This window comes from Natator depressus, chromosome 9, assembly GCF_965152275.1.
Source record: "Natator depressus isolate rNatDep1 chromosome 9, rNatDep2.hap1, whole genome shotgun sequence".
Taxonomy (NCBI): Eukaryota; Metazoa; Chordata; order Testudines; family Cheloniidae; genus Natator; species Natator depressus.
In genome coordinates, this window is record NC_134242.1 from 57,710,525 (window position 1) to 57,728,101 (window position 17,577).

The 17,577-nt window shown below is 46.8% G+C and overlaps 1 protein-coding gene across 1 annotated transcript in view; it reads right to left on the reverse strand.

Annotated features, from left to right (window-relative positions):
* Nucleotides 1–8,279: 8,279 nt before the first annotated feature.
* The window catches only part of LOC141993509 (uncharacterized), a 28,479-nt gene continuing 19,181 nt past the window's right edge, over nucleotides 8,280–17,577 (reverse strand). Inside the window, exons 5-6 of the mRNA XM_074963049.1 lie at nucleotides 14,708–14,830; nucleotides 8,280–8,336 (exon numbers count right to left, since the gene is read on the reverse strand). Of these exons, the coding sequence (XP_074819150.1) occupies nucleotides 8,293–8,336; nucleotides 14,708–14,830 (167 nt within the window). The 3' untranslated portion in view covers nucleotides 8,280–8,292. The remainder of the gene's footprint in view (nucleotides 8,337–14,707; nucleotides 14,831–17,577) is intronic.

The window sequence follows — 17,577 nt, forward strand, 5'->3', positions numbered from 1 at the left end:
CCAGTTGCAAAGGAGCTGTCAGCACGGGACAGGTGTGCTCCTTCTCAGTGAACTGCATAGGGAAATGAAGGCAAATACGCTGATTTTCACTTCTTCTCCTTTCTCTTCCCCCATACACCCCACCAAACGTGCTGCCCTTCCCCCCACCACACCCACTAGCCTTCCTGCATCCCATCCCTCCAAAATGACACAACCCAACCCTCTCTTCCCACAGCCAGTTCCTATTCTGCCTTCCCACAGCGGCTTGTGGTTCAGTCCCTTAGCCCTGGGTCGCTGTCTCCTGGGTGCTGGCCAAAGATGACACTGAACTAGCAGCTGGAAGGCAGCTTACATGGGGAATGTGTATGGAGTGAGAAGGAGAACTTCGGAGAGCAAAGAAGTAAGGTGAGGCAGGAGCCCTTCCAGGTCAGGGTCCCCCACCCCTTGTTGTGGCTTTTTTAGAAACACTCCGGGGCCACTGTGCTCACATCTTGGGGGAGTAATCTGGCCCCTGGACTCTAGTTCCAGACTCTTGGATTCTTGGGTTCTTTATAAACAATATAAATAACGAGTCATTGGGCCAGAGAGAGAGAATGACTCTGTTGCCTAGTGGTTATGGCACCCACTGGGCGGTCAGGGGGACCCAGGGTCCAACCCCCTGCTCCAATGACTAATTCTTTAGATGCAGCAGGAGAGATTGACAGGGCCTCACCCCAGAGTCTCCCATCGCCCAGTGGTTAGAGCACTCTCCTGAGAGGATTTGAGCAGGGGTCTGCCACATCCCTGGCGAGTGCGCTACCCATGAGGCTAACAGTTTTAAGGGAGGCTGCGGTAGCAACCTCTGCCCAGCCAGACTTTGAATGGGACCCAATCCAGCGGGCAGCCTCGGGGCACACCCACTGGCCCAGGCCCTAACAAGACTGATCTTCCCCCAATGTGTGCATTGCTCTCAGGCGTAGACAGGAGATAGGCATCAGGATGCCCAGAGGGAGGCAGCAGTACATGTGCTCCGAGGCAGAAATTGAGGCACCGAGGGAATTCGGGCACCTACAGAGTTCAGCAGGAGTTTTGTGAACTCCAGAGGAGCCTAAAACCAGGACGTAGGCACTGAAATCTGGGCTTTGAGCACCCGAGTCCCTTTGTGAATCTAGGCCTTCCTCCTACTGTACCTCACTGCCCCACCTGGAAAATGAGACACAGCATGTCCCCACCTCCCAGGCATGTGTGAAGAGTTGACAGCCATAAGATGCTCGGATATGATGTTCCTGGTGCCACACAAGTATCTTAGCTAGGTCGGGTCTCACCAGGGTGCCCTGCCCACATTTCAGATGTACTTTCGGAGCGCCAGCCTCAGCATCCCTGCTGGGTGAAAGCCAGAAGGCAGAGGCTATTTCTAAGCTGCACAGGGCACCATCCACAAAGGGCTTTCAAGCTAAAGAAAAATGGCTTGAACTGTACCAAAAACCACCTGGGAATTATTTAAGCTCAGTACCAATGTGGGCACAAGAACAAATGGATATAAACTGGCCATCAGGAAGTTTAGGCTTGAAATTAGACGAAGGTTTCTAACCATCAGAGGAGAGAAGTTCTGGAACAGCCTTCCAAGGGAAGCAGTGGGGGCAAAAGACCTATCTGGCTTCAAGATTAAACTCAATAGTTTCTGGAGGAGAAGGTATGGTGGGATAATATGATTTTGGCAATTAATTGATCTTTAACTATTCATGGTAAATAGGCCCAATGGCCTGTGATGGGATGTTAGATGGGGTGGGATCTGAGTTACTACAGAGAATTCTTTCCTGGGTATCTGGCTGGTGAATCTTGCCCACATGCTCAGGGTTCAGCTGATCGCCATATTTGGGGTCGGGAAGGAATTTTCCTCCAGGGCAGATTGGAAGAGGTCCTGGGGGTTTTTCGCCTTCCTCTGCAGCATGGGGCACAGGTCACTTGCTGGAGGATTCTCTGTACCTTGAAGTCTTTGGACCATGATTTGGGGACTTCGGTGGCTCGGATGTGGGTGGGGGGTTTGTTGGAGGGGTGGGTGGGTGGGGTTTGGTGGCCTGCGTTGTGCAGGGGGTCAGACTAGATGACATTAATATCTATGAATCTACAGGAATATGTATTTGTGTAGCTCCTACAGGCTCCAGCTCAGATTGGGGCACTACCATGGTCGACACTCCATATACCCATAATAAGGCCAGTCCCTGCCCCAAACAGCTTACAATGAGAAAGACAAAAGGCTGGTACTAGAATGGTCTCGTGTGATAGATGGGAACCTGAGGCACAGACATTAAGTGATTTGTCCAAGTTCACACACAGTCTGTCTCAGAGCTGAGAACCTAACCCAGCTCTTTTGCCTTAGCCACAAGTCCAGCCTTTCTCTCTGTTGCAGAGGTCATTACACAGGGGAGGTGTTGTGCTACCTGCTTTGTTTGTTTTGTTCCTTCGTTACACCCCTTATAAAATTAAGCACTCGGCAGTTTGGGTCCAAACTGCTGACTGCTTACAGGGGTGGTCAAGGCTGATTTCCCACTCTGGCACTTTGGAGGCCCACAAGAACTTTAAAAATTAATACTTGCCACTCCAGCCTTGTATTAAACTCCCAAGGTTACAGCTTTTCTCTGACCTTGGATTGCTAGATGCTCCCACCACCCAAATGCAAAACCCCTTTAAGAACCCAGGAAAGTGCACTTGGGAATTCCTTCCTGTGGGGTACCAACAAACCCTTTTACCCACCCCCTCATCTGGAAAAGAGCTGAGAAGAAAAACAAAGGAAATCAGCTGTTCCCCCCAGCTAATTAAACAACATGCACAAACCTCTTAGGACACAAAAATCCAATTTTGTTCTTAAAAAAGATAGATTTTATTAATTAAAAAAAAATACATTTGGGACTTAGGCTTTTGCTAGATTTAAAAAAAAAAAAATTACAAGCATTAAGCATCAAGAATAGCTCTTTAAGGTCCAGCTTAAAGGTTACAAACAAACCAAAAGCACATGGGGTTAGCACAGAGGAATCCACAAGCCATAAAGAAATAAAAGGGATCAACCTTATCACGTCTTCCGAAACATTTCCTGATCTACTTACATATTTGGAGTTTTAGATGAGTAGTTTTTAGGTATGATACTGACAATTTTTCATACCTGGCCCAAGCTTCTCACAGCATAACTGCTCCCTGTCTACCTCTCCCCGAGAACAACAACAGACAGACAAAATGGGAGTCTTGTTTTAATTTTAAAAAGTTCTAGCCTTCCCGTTGGCTCCTTTGGCCAGGTTCCCACTCACTTCCTTTTACCTATGCATAGAAGTGAAACTTTTTAACCCTTTACAGGTAGAGCAATTAGAGAACAGCTACTAAGAGGGATTTTATAGCTACTGGCTGGGTGGGTGTCCATAAAAGGGAGCTACCATCTCCCCCTTTTCATTTATCACAGAAGTGATATTGCAGCATTAAGGGCAATTATTGTAGGGTACCAGAGTGATTGTTATCAGGGTTTCCACCCAGCCTTTCTCCCCCTGTGGGCTTGGTAACCAGATTTGCCTGCTTGAAGCCCAGAATCGCAAGGAGTATTTGCTCTGGGTGTGCAGAAGGGCAGGACACTGGGCAGCTGGAGAGAGGCACTTGGGTTCCTGCTCTGATTTAACCCCTTCTGATGAAGAGTCCATGCTTTCCTCTTGCTGTCTTTTGCTCCTCGCCTGACATACATGGTATGAAGGAGCCAGCTGGGCATAGTGAAGTGCAAATCACCCCATGTACTAAACATACATAACATGCCAGGCCTAGCTACTTGTCATAAATATAAAGGGAAGGGTAAACCCCTTTAAAATCCCTCATGGCCAGAGGAAAAATCCTCTCACCTGTAAAGGGTTAAGAAGCTAAAGGTAACCTCGCTGGCACCTGACCAAAATGACCAATGAGGAGACAAGATACTTTCAAAAGCTGGGAGGAGGGAGAAAAACAAAGGGTCTGTGTCTTTCTGGGTGATGCTTTTGCTGGAGACAGAACAGGAATGGAGTCTTAGAATTTAGTAAGTAATCTAGCTAGGTATGTGTTAGATTATGATTTCTTTAAATGGCTGAGAAAATAGCTGTGCTGAATAGAATGAATATTCCTGTCTGTGTGTCTTTTTTGTAAGTTAAGGTTTTGCCTAGAGGGATTCTCTATGTTTTGAATCTAATTACCCTGTAAGGTATTTACCATCCTGATTTTACAGAGGTGATTCTTTTTACTGTTTCTTCTATTAAAATGATTCTTTTCAAGAACTGAATGCTTTTTTCATTGTTCTAAGATCCAAGGGTTTGGGTCTGTGGTCACCTATGCAAATTGGTGAGGATTTTTACCAAGCCTTCCCCAGGAAGTGGGGTGCAAGGGTTGGGAGGATTTTGGGGGGAAAGACAGGTCCAAACTCGATTTTTTCAGGAACCCAGATAAAGTTTGGTGGTGGCAGTGGAAATCCAAGGGTAAAATAGTTTGTACCTTGGGGAAGTTTTAACCTAAGCTGGTAAAAGTAAGCTTAGGAGGTTTTCATGCAGGTCCCCACATCTGTACCCTAGAGTTCAGAGTGGGGAAGGAATCTTGATACTACTTTTATACCATACTGCTCTGGCAGGGTCCCAGTGGCTTCTGAACATAGAAGGCTTACAAATTTTTTAAAGGGATACAATCCAATTCTTACACGCTGCACCTTTCTTGCAAACTTCCCCTCCCTCCCTTCAAAATTCCAGCAAGAAATCAGAGAAGGAGCAAGGACCTGCAGTTCTTTTGGGACTCGAGTCTGGACGCCTTCCTAAACTCTCGCCATAGCTGCCTCTGCCCTCATTTCATTTGCTCATTGTGGGCCTCATTCTGCCACTCTTGCTGCCCTAAGTGCCATACTATGCAGTTAGTCCCATTGATTACAGTAAAATATGCAACCACGGTTTGAGAGTCCAACTCTACTTGTCTGTCCTGGGATCTCTCTGTAGCAGAGATCTGCTGGGCTCAGGGATGGATTGCTCAGATCAGCGGTTCTCAGACTGTGGGTCGGGACCCCAAAGTGGGGCGCAATCCATTTTAATGGGGTCGCCAGAGCTAGCATTAGACTTGCTGGGTCCCGGGGCCAAAGTCTGAGCCCCAGGGCCGAAGTACGAGGGCTTCAGCTCTGGGTGGTGTGGCTCAGGTTACAGGCCTCCCACTTGTGGCTGAAGCCCTTTGACTGGAGCAGTGGGGCTCAGGTTTTGGCGGGCTCAGGCATCAGTCCCCATTCCTGTAGTTGTGTAGTGATTGTTGTCAGAAGGGGGTTGCAGTGCAATGAAGTTTGAGAATCCCTGGCTTATATCCATCTTGATGCTCCGAAAGACACAGGAAAGTCACTGCTTCTAGGGCAGTGAAGGATTTGACTTGATAATAACCATGGATCTGTCAGGATACCACACAAAGGACAAACCTCTCTCTAAGGCAGTGGTCCCCAACCTTTCTTGTGGGAATAGCATATTGCTATTCCCAGAAGGCTGTGGCGGGTGCCTGACACCCCACCGCCGAAATGTCTGGTCGCCGAAAGAAGCATCCCTGCCGAAATGCCGCCAAGAAACAGCAACGCTTCTCGGCAGCTTTTCGGTGGCAGGGTGTCCTGCGGGCACATAACCATGCCCCAGCAGACGCCATGGCACCTGTGGGCACCGCGTTGGGGACCCCAGCTTTTTACTTCTATTAAAATTCTTCTTTTAAGAATCTGAATGCTTTTTCATTGTTCTTATGATCCAAAGGTTTGGGTCTGTGTTCACCTAAATTGGTGAGGATTTTTATCAAACCTTCCTTAGGAAAGGGGGTGTAAGGTTTGGGAGGATTTTGGGGGGCCAAGACATTTCCAAACGGGCTCTTTCCCAGTTATAGACCTGTTAGATGTTTGGTGGTGGCAGTGATAAAGTCCAAGGGCAAAAGGTAAAATAGTTTGTACCTTGGGGAAGTTTTAACCTAAGCTGGTAAAAGTAAGCTTAGGAGGTTTTCATGCAGGTCCCCACATCTGCACCCTAGAGTTCAGAGTGGGGAAAGGAACCTTGACAGCATGTGATCCAGCCGTGGAACTTCTTGCCACAGGCAGCTGTTGAGGCCAAGAACTTACCAAGATTCGAAGAGGCATTGGAAATGGATGTGCATATCCAGTGTGATCCTAAATAATGGGAAAGGATATTACACCTCATGCTCAGGGTTCAAGCCAATCTCTAAGTACTAATGACCAGGAGGAGACCTCATGTAGGGCGAAGATTATCCCACATCTCATCACTGCCGTGTGGTTACACCGTCCTCTGAAGCATCCAGTACTGACCGCTGTTGAAGACAGGATCCTGGATTAGACGGACTGCGGCTCTGATCCAGTCTGGCAGTCCTGATGTTCTATTGCATGTATTCTTGTTCTGTGGCGGTGTAGAACCATCTCTTTACTGGCAAAATATCTTTAAGCTTTTTCTTTCCCAAGATTATCACTGTTCAGTAATTCTGATTTGGAACAACACTTTACTACATTGCTCAATATATTTGTAAAACAAACAAATCAGACCTATTGGCCAAAAAAGCTTTAGAAGACTCTAGCATGGCTAGAATTTGATTTTGAGCCTTTCTCAAGTCAGACATAAAATCTGGTTACATTGACTGTTTGTTCTTACCTTTGGCTCTGCTCTTCCATTGTCATCTAACTCGGATAGCCGAGCCTGCAACTGAAAAGCCCCTGGATAAAGCTGCTCGTCCTGAATACAGATGTATGCTACAGAACATATTTGGGGGCCTTTTGCATGTTTTGAGGCATGAGAGAGTTTTCAAGATCCCAAAATCTAGCACAGTCCACGAGACTTGGAGCCAGGAGACTTGTGTTCTAGCCGCAGTTCTGCCACAGACCTATGTTCCTGGGCAAGTTCCTTCACCTCCCTCATTTCCCCCCCCCCCCCGCCATCTTGTAAAATAAGGTAAATGACACGTTGTTATTTGTAGTGTGATTGGCGCCTAGTGGCATTGTCAAGGTTCCTTCCCCACTCTGAACTCTAGGGTACAGATGTGGGGACCTGCATGAAAACCTCCTAAGCTTACTTTTACCAGCTTAGGTTAAAACTTCCCCAAGGTACAAACTATTTTACCCTTGGATTTCCACTGCCACCACCAAACTTTATCTGGGTTCCTGAAAAAAATCGAGTTTGGACCTGTCTTTCCCCCCAAAATCCTCCCAACCCTTGCACCCCACTTCCTGGGGAAGGCTTGGTAAAAATCCTCACCAATTTGCATAGGTGACCACAGACCCAAACCCTTGGATCTTAGAACAATGAAAAAAGCATTCAGTTCTTGAAAAGAAACATTTTAATAGAAGAAACAGTAAAAAGAATCACCTCTGTAAAATCAGGATGGTAAATACCTTACAGGGTAATTAGATTCAAAACATAGAGAATCCCTCTAGGCAAAACCTTTAACTTACAAAAAAGACACACAGACAGGAATATTCATTCTATTCAGCACAGCTATTTTCTCAGCCATTTAAAGAAATCATAATCTAACACATACCTAGCTAGATTACTTACTAAATTCTAAGACTCCACTCCTGTTCTGTCTCCAGCAAAAGCATCACCCAAAAAGACACAGACCCTTTGTTTTTCTCCCTCCTCCCAGCTTTTGAAAGTATCTTGTCTCCTCATTGGTCATTTTGGTCAGGTGCCAGCGAGGTTACCTTTAGCTTCTTAACCCTTTACAGGTGAGAGGATTTTTCCTCTGGCCAGGAAGGATTTTAAAGGTGATTACCCTTCCCTTTATATTTATGACAGGCCCCAATCAAGGTGTTCCCTGAGGGACCTGTATTTCTGGGCTGGCGGCAGCTGCTTTCTATGCTGCTTGTACATGGTTCTTGTCAAACCTGTAAACTACAGGCTATTGTAAGGAAAGGGAAGTTGTCTGCTGAAGCCTTGAGCACTTTTCCTTGTTCAAGTATGTAGCAAATTGCCAGCTGACAATGGCCAGCAGGGGGTGAGCTAATATGTTTGTAATGGTCTTATCAGTAGCATCTGCACATTGTGTACACTGCTAAGGTGAGGACAGGACAGGAATGCTCTGTTACGAGCATTCTATCCTGCTCAGGGTAAGGTCTTTGGGGCAGGGACTGGCACATGCTACATGTAGAGTGCCTAAAACAATGGTGCCTAGCCTGGCAGGCGTCTTTAGATGCTATAGCAGTTCAAACAATGTCATAATAGTTCTGGGAACTCAACACCAAGGATGTTCTCAAGCAAAAAGCTATAGGTAGGATCTAATGAAAAGTCTTTAAAAAACAACCTACTATACCTCATTCTCCTCAGTGCTCAGTCATCTCCCCTGTCCTTTGGGTCTCCGCCATCTCTTGCAGTGATCTGTAAGGCCAGTGATTCGTTACTCTGTGGTCCTGGAATGAACAGAAGCTTTTGCAATTGTCTTCCTTCAGGGAGCAGTACCAATGAAATCCAAAGGCTCTCAAGAACAAGGACTGGTGGGCAAATGTCCTAACATTCACATACAGGCCACACGATATAGTTCTTTGGGAATATGCAGAACCAGGAAAATTGGAAAAGTAGGGGCCTCAGAAATTTGGGAGATATACGTGTGCAGCTCTCGTTGATCTCAGAGGTACTCCTCATTTACCCCCGGGTCAGAGACAGAATATGTACCAAGGGGATTCAGTCTTCATGCACAGGGCATAAACTGATCACTGTCTGAGGTCACAAAGATATTTCCTCATTAAATGGGATTATTCAGAGGTCAGGGGAGATCCTGCTTTGAAGCATCCAGCAATCACTACTGTCAGAGACAGGATATCTGTCACTGGCCTGTTCTGCTATGTGCCTATGGCCAGAGGATCCCAGTTAAAAAGGACTGAAAGGACCCAGGGGTAGGAAGGTGACTTTCTCTAAGGCCATCTCTACAATGTCCTGCCCCCCCCTCCAAGACAACGGTTCCCTGATTAGGAGAGGTGTGTTTTGAACACTGGCAAGAGAGTCAGAAACACCTGGGTTCTAATTCAAACCCTGCCTCTGACTCCTTTTTGACCTTGGGCAAGTCACTTAAGCTCACGATGTCCCAGCTTCCCCTTTTGTAAAATGCCAGTGATACTTATCCAGCTCACAGAGGGGTTGGGAGCTTTACACTCATTAGTACAAATAGAAAGGTGGCTAGAGTAAGAGCAAACAGGGAAATACGATTACTCACACCGTCCAAATACTGCCAGAGAAGCTGCAACAGGCACAAGCACTGTGCTAACAATGCTGACAGTCAGATCGGCATGAAGCTGGCAGCCTCTCTCATCGGAGAAAAGAAGCATCAGAGAAACTATTATATTTGATTTTTCCCCTTCATTTTACCCCCACAAATGTACCTGGAGCCAGGTTGCACTTGGCTCTGCCCTAACTATGGCAGGGACAAGGGGTGTAAAATCACAGCACAGCTTGGGTATAGGATCAGAGAACAGGGATTGACAGGCAGAGCATCAGCTGCACCCCCAATGTGTCAGCCAGGGGGGATGTCAGCTGCCTCTTTGGGATGCCAGGGAGGTTACGTCCCTGAGACGCAGCAGCAAAGGGAAACCAGAGGAGGAGCTGTGACGCTGAGCGCAGTGCAGTCATGTCTCACTCCAGGTACAGGATTTACAGCTGAGTCTCAATCTAGCCCATAGAGACTAGAAACACCTAAAAACTCTAAGGATGCCTGATTTATTCCATATAAATTCTGATTGGCTTGAGAGTCAAGGAGCACAATTCACAGTTCTGAGTCCCTCTCCCCTACAAAGAAAAAATCAAGTGGGGAGGGAGTTTACCAATGTTGTTGGGAAACCTGGGGGGAGAATTGACTGCGTGTGATGAAGGAGTGTCACTAGTTTGTGTGTAACGGTGTGTCACAAGGGAGTGCAGCTTCGTTTAGTTCGACGCTGTGACCAGACAGCCATGCCCAGCTCTTCAATGGCAGAGCCTGGACAGAACAGCCAAGCCCACGTTGGCACATGCTTTTCAGGACGTTGGCAAGTAAATGCTGGCCTAAGTTTTCAGGAGTAACTAGTGAATTCATCTCCTTCCTCTCTTAGTGCCCAATCTGAACCATGACAGAGGGGTCTGACTGTCGACTAGGGTTGCCAGATGTCCGGTTTTCGACCAGAATGCCCAGTTGAAAAGGGACCCTAGCTATTCCGGTCAGTACTGCTGACTGGACTGTTAAAAGTCCAGTCAGCGACACAGCAAGGCCCTGGGTCCGTGCAGTTCCCAGAAGCAGCATCATGTCCCTTCTCCGGCTCCTAGATGTAGGGTCAGCCAGGGGGCTCCACGTGCTTCCCAGCTTTGCAGCTCCCATTGGCTGGGAACCACAGCCAATGATAGCTGCAGGAGCGATGCCTGCAGATGGGGCAGCACGTAGAGCTGCCTGGCCACACCTCCGCGAAGGAGCCAGAGGGGGGACATGCTGCTGCTTCTGGGAGCTGCCTGAGGTAAGCACCATCTGGAGTCATAGAATCATAGAATATCAGGGTTGGAAGGGACCTCAGGAGGTCATCTAGTCCAACCCCCTGCTCAAAACAGGACCAATCCCCAATTTTTGCTCCAGATCCCTAAATGGCCCCCTCAAGGATTGAACTCACAACCCTGGGTTTAGTAGGCCAATGGTCAAACCACTGAGCTATCCCTCCCCCTTCACCTCTGACCCCGCCCCCTTCCCAGGCTCCAACTCACTGCCCCAGCCCTGATCCCCCTCCTGCCCTCTGAACTCCTCATTCCCAGCCCAGAGCACCTTCCTACATCCCAAACCCCTCATCCCTAGCCCCACCCCAGAGCCTGCACCCCCAGCTGGAGCCCTCACCCTCCCATTCCCCAACCCCCTGCCCTAGCCCTGATCCCCCTCCCACCCGCCAAACCCTTCTTTTCTGGCCCAAACCCAGGAACCCACACCCCCAGCACAGAGCCCATACCCCCTCCCACACCCCAACTCAATGCCTCAGCCCAGAGCCCCCTTCTGCACCCCAAACCTCTCATCCCTGGCCCACCTCAGAGCCTGCACCCCCAGCTGGAACTCTCACCCCCTCCCGCAACCGAACCCCCTGAGCCTACCCAGTGAAAATGAGCAAGAGAGTGAGGGTGAGGACAGCGAGCAAAAGAGGGAGGGGGGATGGAGTGAGTGGAGGGGGGACTTGGAGAAGGGGCAGGGCCTCAGAGAAGGGGCATGGCAAGGGTGTTCAGTTTTGTGTGAGTAGAAAGTTGGCAACCCTACTGTCAACAAGTGCTAAGATGCACCTTCTGAAAATCAGGCCCTTAGGGTGTCTCATGTTGAGCACCCAGAAACTTGAGACGCTCAGACTGACCAGCCACTTCTGCAGATTTAAGCTGTTGTTTTTACACCTCAGTGAGCTGATTGGAGCAATCGTGATCTGACACTGGAGCTGCTCAGCCAAAGAATGGAGGGTTGGGGAGGTGACAGGAGGGCTCCCAAGCACAGGACCTCCACATGGATTTCCCTATGCCTTGGCATGTCTACCAGATCTTCACTATTTGAGGCCTGGACTGACCCCCGGTTCCTTCACAAGAATGGGAACCCCTCTCCTGCACTGCAAGAAACCTGGCAGAGCTTTGTAGATGCGAAGGGCCCCTCCTGCTTTCTTTCCATGGGGGGGTGTTCATGTGGCAATGAGTACAGAACTCACCGAACTGAACACAGATCTCTTTCACCAGAAGAATGGAAGACATGCAAGTTACAGCACGGCTGATCAGCGGGGCTGAACCAGTCACAATCTGGCAACCTGATAAAAGCCAAGGAGCATGGGGTTGTGGTTTTATTTTTGTCTTTACAGGTAATTTGCCAATTTTGATAAAATGGAATTAAAACACTGATTATGGTGTGTTTTATATCTCCATTTCTTCTGACTTGCTACGCAGGCGTGGGGGTTAATTTTAAGTGCAAGGGAAATGTGCAACACTAGCAGCCCTGCAGGGGGATGAAGTTTAGTGACTATCGGTAGAACACAGGTGTACATGGAAGGGTCAGTTTCACCCCAAAATCCTGCTAATAACTAAAAATGAATCACAAATGTGCTGCTGTACTGGCTTCTGATGTGGTACTCTGAAGGAATAATGCCTCTGTGTGTGTGTGTGTGTGTGTACGTGCATCTATAAAAAATGTCAGTTTAACAGAACCAGTTGGAATCCCAGGGTTATACTTTCACTGCACTGTGTCATTAAGGCATGGAAATTGTGTAAGAGATCAGCACACAGCTTTGGTGAGCAGGGAGTGGCTGCAGCATTGGTTTCCCCCTCTTAGGAACACTCGAGCAGTGAACTTTGTAAACTGTGCTTGATTCTCACAAGTTTTAATAAAACACTCCTGTTTGAAACATCAGCCTCGTGTGGGAGTGTAATAGGTTAGGGAGTCAGACCCAGTTCTGCATCTGACCTTTGTTCAACAGCAAGCTACAGCAGTGCCTAACTTTGTACCATTAGATGGCAACACAGCCTTATGGCTTTCTGTACCTTTGAATTCAAGAGGAGTTTTGCCTCTGACTTCACTGAGAGCAGGCTGAGACCATCGGTCCCCTTACACTTGAGTGCAAATAACAAAAAAGCAAATCTAATCATCACTCAATTACATATTCAGTATTCAGAGTAACAGCCGTGTTAGTCTATTCGCAAAAAAAGAAAAGGGGGACTTGTGGCACCTTAGAGACTAACCAATTTATTTGAGCATAAGCTTTCGTGAGCTACAGCTCACTTCATTGGATGCATACTGTGGAAAATACAGGAGATGTTTTTATACACACAAACCATGAAAAAAATGGGTGTTTATCACTACAAAAGGTTTTCTCTCCCCCCACCCTACTCTCCTGCTGGTAATAGCTTATCTAAAGTGACAGGTTTCAGAGTAACAGCCGTGTTAGTCTGTATTCGCAAAAAGAAAAGGAGTACTTGTGGCACCTTAGAGACTAACCAATTTATTTGAGCATGAGCTTTCGTGAGCTACAGCTCACTTCATCGGATGCATACTGTGGAAACTGCAGAAGACATTATATACACAGAGACCATGAAACAATACCTCCTCCCACCCCACTCTCCTGCTGGTAATAGCTTATCTAAAGTGATCATCAAGTTGGGCCATTTCCAGCACAAATCCAGGTTTTCTCACCCTCCGCCCCCCCCCCACACAAACTCACTCTCCTGCAGGTAATAGCCCATCCAAAGTGACCACTCTCTTTACAATGTGTATGATAATCAAGGTGGGCCATTTCCAGCACAAATCCAGGTTTTCAGGGGTGGGGGGGGTGAGAAAACCTGGATTTGTGCTGGAAATGGCCCACCTTGATTATCATACACATTGTAAGGAGAGTGATCACTTTAGATAAGCTATTACCAACAGGAGAGTGGGGGGTTTTTTTGGTTTTTTTTGGGGGGTGGGGGGGAACCTGGATTTGTGCTGGAAATGGCCCACCTTGATTATCATACACATTGTAAGGAGAGTGATCACTTTAGATAAGCTATTATCAGCAAGAGAGTAGGGTGGGGGGAGAGAAAACCTTTTGTAGTGATAAACACATTTTTTTCATGGTCTGTGTGTATAAAAACATCTTCTGTATTTTCCACAGTATGCATCCGATGAAGTGAGTTGTAGCTCACGAAAGCTTATGCTCAAATAAACTGGTTAGTCTCTAAGGTGCCACAAGTACTCCTTTTCTTTTTTTTCATATTCAGTGTTGTCACCCTCAGGTGTTCCAAAATCATTAGCCTCTTCCCCGAAAATTAGACTGACTTAAAAATATCATGAGACTTTTACAAATTAATAGTTTGGGTTTTGAAACTTCAGGGTTCACTCGGGTCATGTTTTCAAGCTTTCTTCTGAAACCATGAGGAGTAGAAATTTACTTTAAAAAAATCAAAGCTGAGATTCTCACAGAGGATTCCAGCAGCTGGGGCTTTTCAGAACACTCTCCCCCCCACACACAATATATAATGAGATTCAGAGTAAAATCCTGCAAACTTGGAACACGGCTATCACTGGCCACTTCACCTTGGTAATGGGGGGCCTCCACTTTTAAGGCCTTGGGGCCATTCAGCCCCACCATACACCACCTGTGCAGGGTTGGCCTTAAGTGGAAGGCAATGCAGCAGTGGGGGGCTGGTGAGGAAGCCGAGGCTATACTGCAGTAAGCAAGGAGCCTCTCTGGAGACAGGAGCTGATCAGGGACTGAAACCTGCCTGAATCCAGGGCAGTGTGGAGGGGACAGCATGCCAGCCCATGGGTGGAGAGGTTGGAACCCAGAAAGTTGGGTCCGTGTTGGGACAGTTTTCAGCTGGGAAGGCTAACAACTGAATCCAGCTGGGCTGAAGGTTTGGTTGTTTTGCTATTTTCTGCTGGACTTTAAGTGAAGGACTCTGAGGCCCTGGAGGGGGTTGGACTGTGATACGTGGCTTGACTGGAGGGCCAGCTCACTCCTGTAGCCAGAGTGGACCAAAGAAGACACTGGGGAAACTGAGGCAGAACTGCTGCACTACCACTTCCAGCCATGAGGGTGGCATGCCTGTGTGGCACCTCTGACAGTCTGATTACCTTCAATTATTTATGTTTCAGGTATTAATGAGTTAAACCTCAAAAGGTTTGGAGAGGTGGGCTGGGCTGGCTTCACATACTGCAGGAGAAGATGAGATAAATAGTTCAGCAAAGACATTTAAGTAAAGAAAGAAACAGGAACACAATTGTTATTTCTGCTGTGCTTTCGTTGACTTACAAATTTTGGCCTTTGGTTGATTCAGTTTTTGCTGACACCCAGAGAGCGTTATTGCCACAGGCAGAGTTACAATTTTCATGTCGATGAGAATGATCACAAGCAGTGTGAACTTTCCACAATGACCTGTTGAGAGAAAGATAAATCCATCATGCCTGTGTTCCAAGGCAGGTACAGTGGTTTTCAATCACACTGGGGGGAGGTCGGTTGGGGCGCTGTCCTATTAAACTGGCACTTTTGATTTAAAAAAAAAAATTGAATTCAGTGAGCCAGAAGTTCTCACTTTTGTTTCTATAGTGAAACCCTCAGCGTCCCTGTGTGTTTGACTTTATTTTTATTTTATAGCTCTGCGTATCAGCTTTCCCCACACCTGTAGCCAGAGTGTTCACCAGGATTAATTCAGTCCCTTGGATCTAGCTAGGCTTGGAAGGATTAGATTTTATCAGTAAATGTCAATTTCTCCATACACACATAAACCCATGAAAACCTATTTCCCTTGATGATTATAATAGAAATTTACAGAGAGGCAAAGTAAGAAAAATGCTGCTTTCATTAGAGTTTGATTTAAGGATATGTACCTTGTATATTTTGACAATTTGTGTTTTAACAGTTCTAAATCTTTAACTTTTTGTATCTCAGTGTCTGCCATCATTAAATAATTATTGCCCCCTCATAATTTCCCACAACTGGGAAAACTGAAATCAATACAAAGTTTAAAAATGCTTAAAGTCCATAATTTTGAACAACAGTGAACATTTCCATTCATAAAAATACAAATGCTTAAAAATAAACATCAATATGGTCCATTGAAATTATAAAAAATAAACAATGATGTGACGCTCTGTACCTTGGGGGAACACCCTACACCCCGATGTTCATCTTTATAAAATGATTGTGTGGTATCCAATGCAAAGTTTGTTATGTTGGGTGTCTTTGGAAGGCTCATAATGCACTGAGCACGGTTGTTATAGTGATGTTATAGTAATAGTTACTGTAACGCTATAGTAAGGTTCTAGGTTGTAATTTCATGTATATAGTTATGAGGCTGAAAATGTCCTTATGGCTTAAAAAAAGCCCAGGCAAAAACTCTCCAAGAACTGAGAGGCAGTTCACACCTCGTCAGGGCATGGATGGGACAAACCCAGCTCAGCCTCACAGGAACAATGGACACTGGCCTAGGCAGCAACAAAAGAATCTGTCAGACCTCGAGGGAGTCACCCCCTTCCTTTGGGCAGTTTGGGACTGCGATGAGGTAATGCTCACCTGACTCTGAAGGGGAGGAGCGGGGTAAAGCCAAGAGGAAAGAGAGGACACGATAAAAGGGAGAGACATTTTGCCATGCTCTCTCTCTTCCACCTACATCTACGGACACCACCACCACCAAGCGACTGAAGCTGTGATCAAAGGAGAGAGCCTGGCTGAAAAGTAACCAGCCAGCCAGTGGTGAGAAGCATCTAAGTCAGGGGTAGGCAACCTATGGCACTCATGCCAAAGGCGGCACACGAGCTGATTTTCAGTGGCACTCACACTGCCTGGGTCCTGGCCACCGGTCCCGGGAGCTCCGCTGTTGGCCTGGGGTACCGGCCGGCGGCCCCCTGCCAGCCGGGGTTCCGTCCACCAGCCCCGCTCAGCCCTGGGTCCCGGCCACCTGTCTTGGGGGCTCTGCTGCCAGCCTGGGGTCCTGGCTGCCGGCCCAGGGCTCTGCAGCTGCCCCCAGCTCTGGCCCACTGGCCCCAGCCTGGGGCAGTGAGGGGTTCAGACAGGGGCAAGGGGGGGCACAGCTCAGCACCCCCCCTTAAAAATTGTTCCAGCTCCACTGTACTGGGATATTTTTAAGTCCTGATTTGCTGCTTACATCACTATCACGCCACGTGGAACAGCGCACTGCGTTTGACGTTGAGATTAGAATGTACTGCAAGAACTGGAATCAGAATTTTCTGACAGATTTCAAGATTTCCAGAGATTTGGCCCAACGCTTTCTTTTCTAATTAAACCTGAAAGGTTCAACGAAAGCAACTTGGATTTGTCTGTATTTCAGTGGATGGGTGTTGAAGATTTTGAAATGCAGCTCATTCAATAAAAAAAGCTCAGAATTGTGGACATCAAAGTTTGGAGATCTGCGGAGGGCACTTGAAGCTACCAAGAGAGATCATGGGGCCTCTATTCTGACCTGCTGGACATCCCTGCCAGTGAAATTTAACTGTTTGAAGAAAATTGTGTTTGCAATGCTTTCAGCATTTGGATCCACATACCTGTGTGAACAGGTATTTTTCACACATGAAATCTGTCCTCTGTCCCTCTCAGAGCCAGTTAACAACTGATCACTCAGAAGCCTGTGACAAGTTTCAGAGTAGCAGCCGTGTTAGTCTGTATTCGCAAAAAGAAAAGGAGTACTTGTGGCACCTTAGAGACTAACAAATTTATTTGAGCATAAGCTTTCACGAGCTAGCTCACTGCATCCGATGAAGTGAGCTGTAGCTCACGAAAGCTTATGTTCAAATAAATTGGTTAGTCTCTAAGGTGCCACAAGTACTCCTTTTCTTTTTTCAGAAACCTGTGTGCAGCTTAAAGTATCCAAATACGTGCCAGACATTGGAAAACTCAGCAAGGAAAAGCAAGGGCAACGATCACACTAAACTGATAAGATCTGCATTTTAATTTAATTTTAAATGAAGCTTCTTAAACATTTTAAAACCCTTATTTACTTTACATACAACAATAGTTTAGTTATATATTATAGACTTATAGAAAGAGACCTTCTACAAACATTAAAATGTATTACTGGCACGCGAAACCTTAAATTAGAGTGAATAAATGAAGACTCGGCACACCACTTCTGAAAGGTTGCTGATCCCGATCTAAGTTTTTAAGGA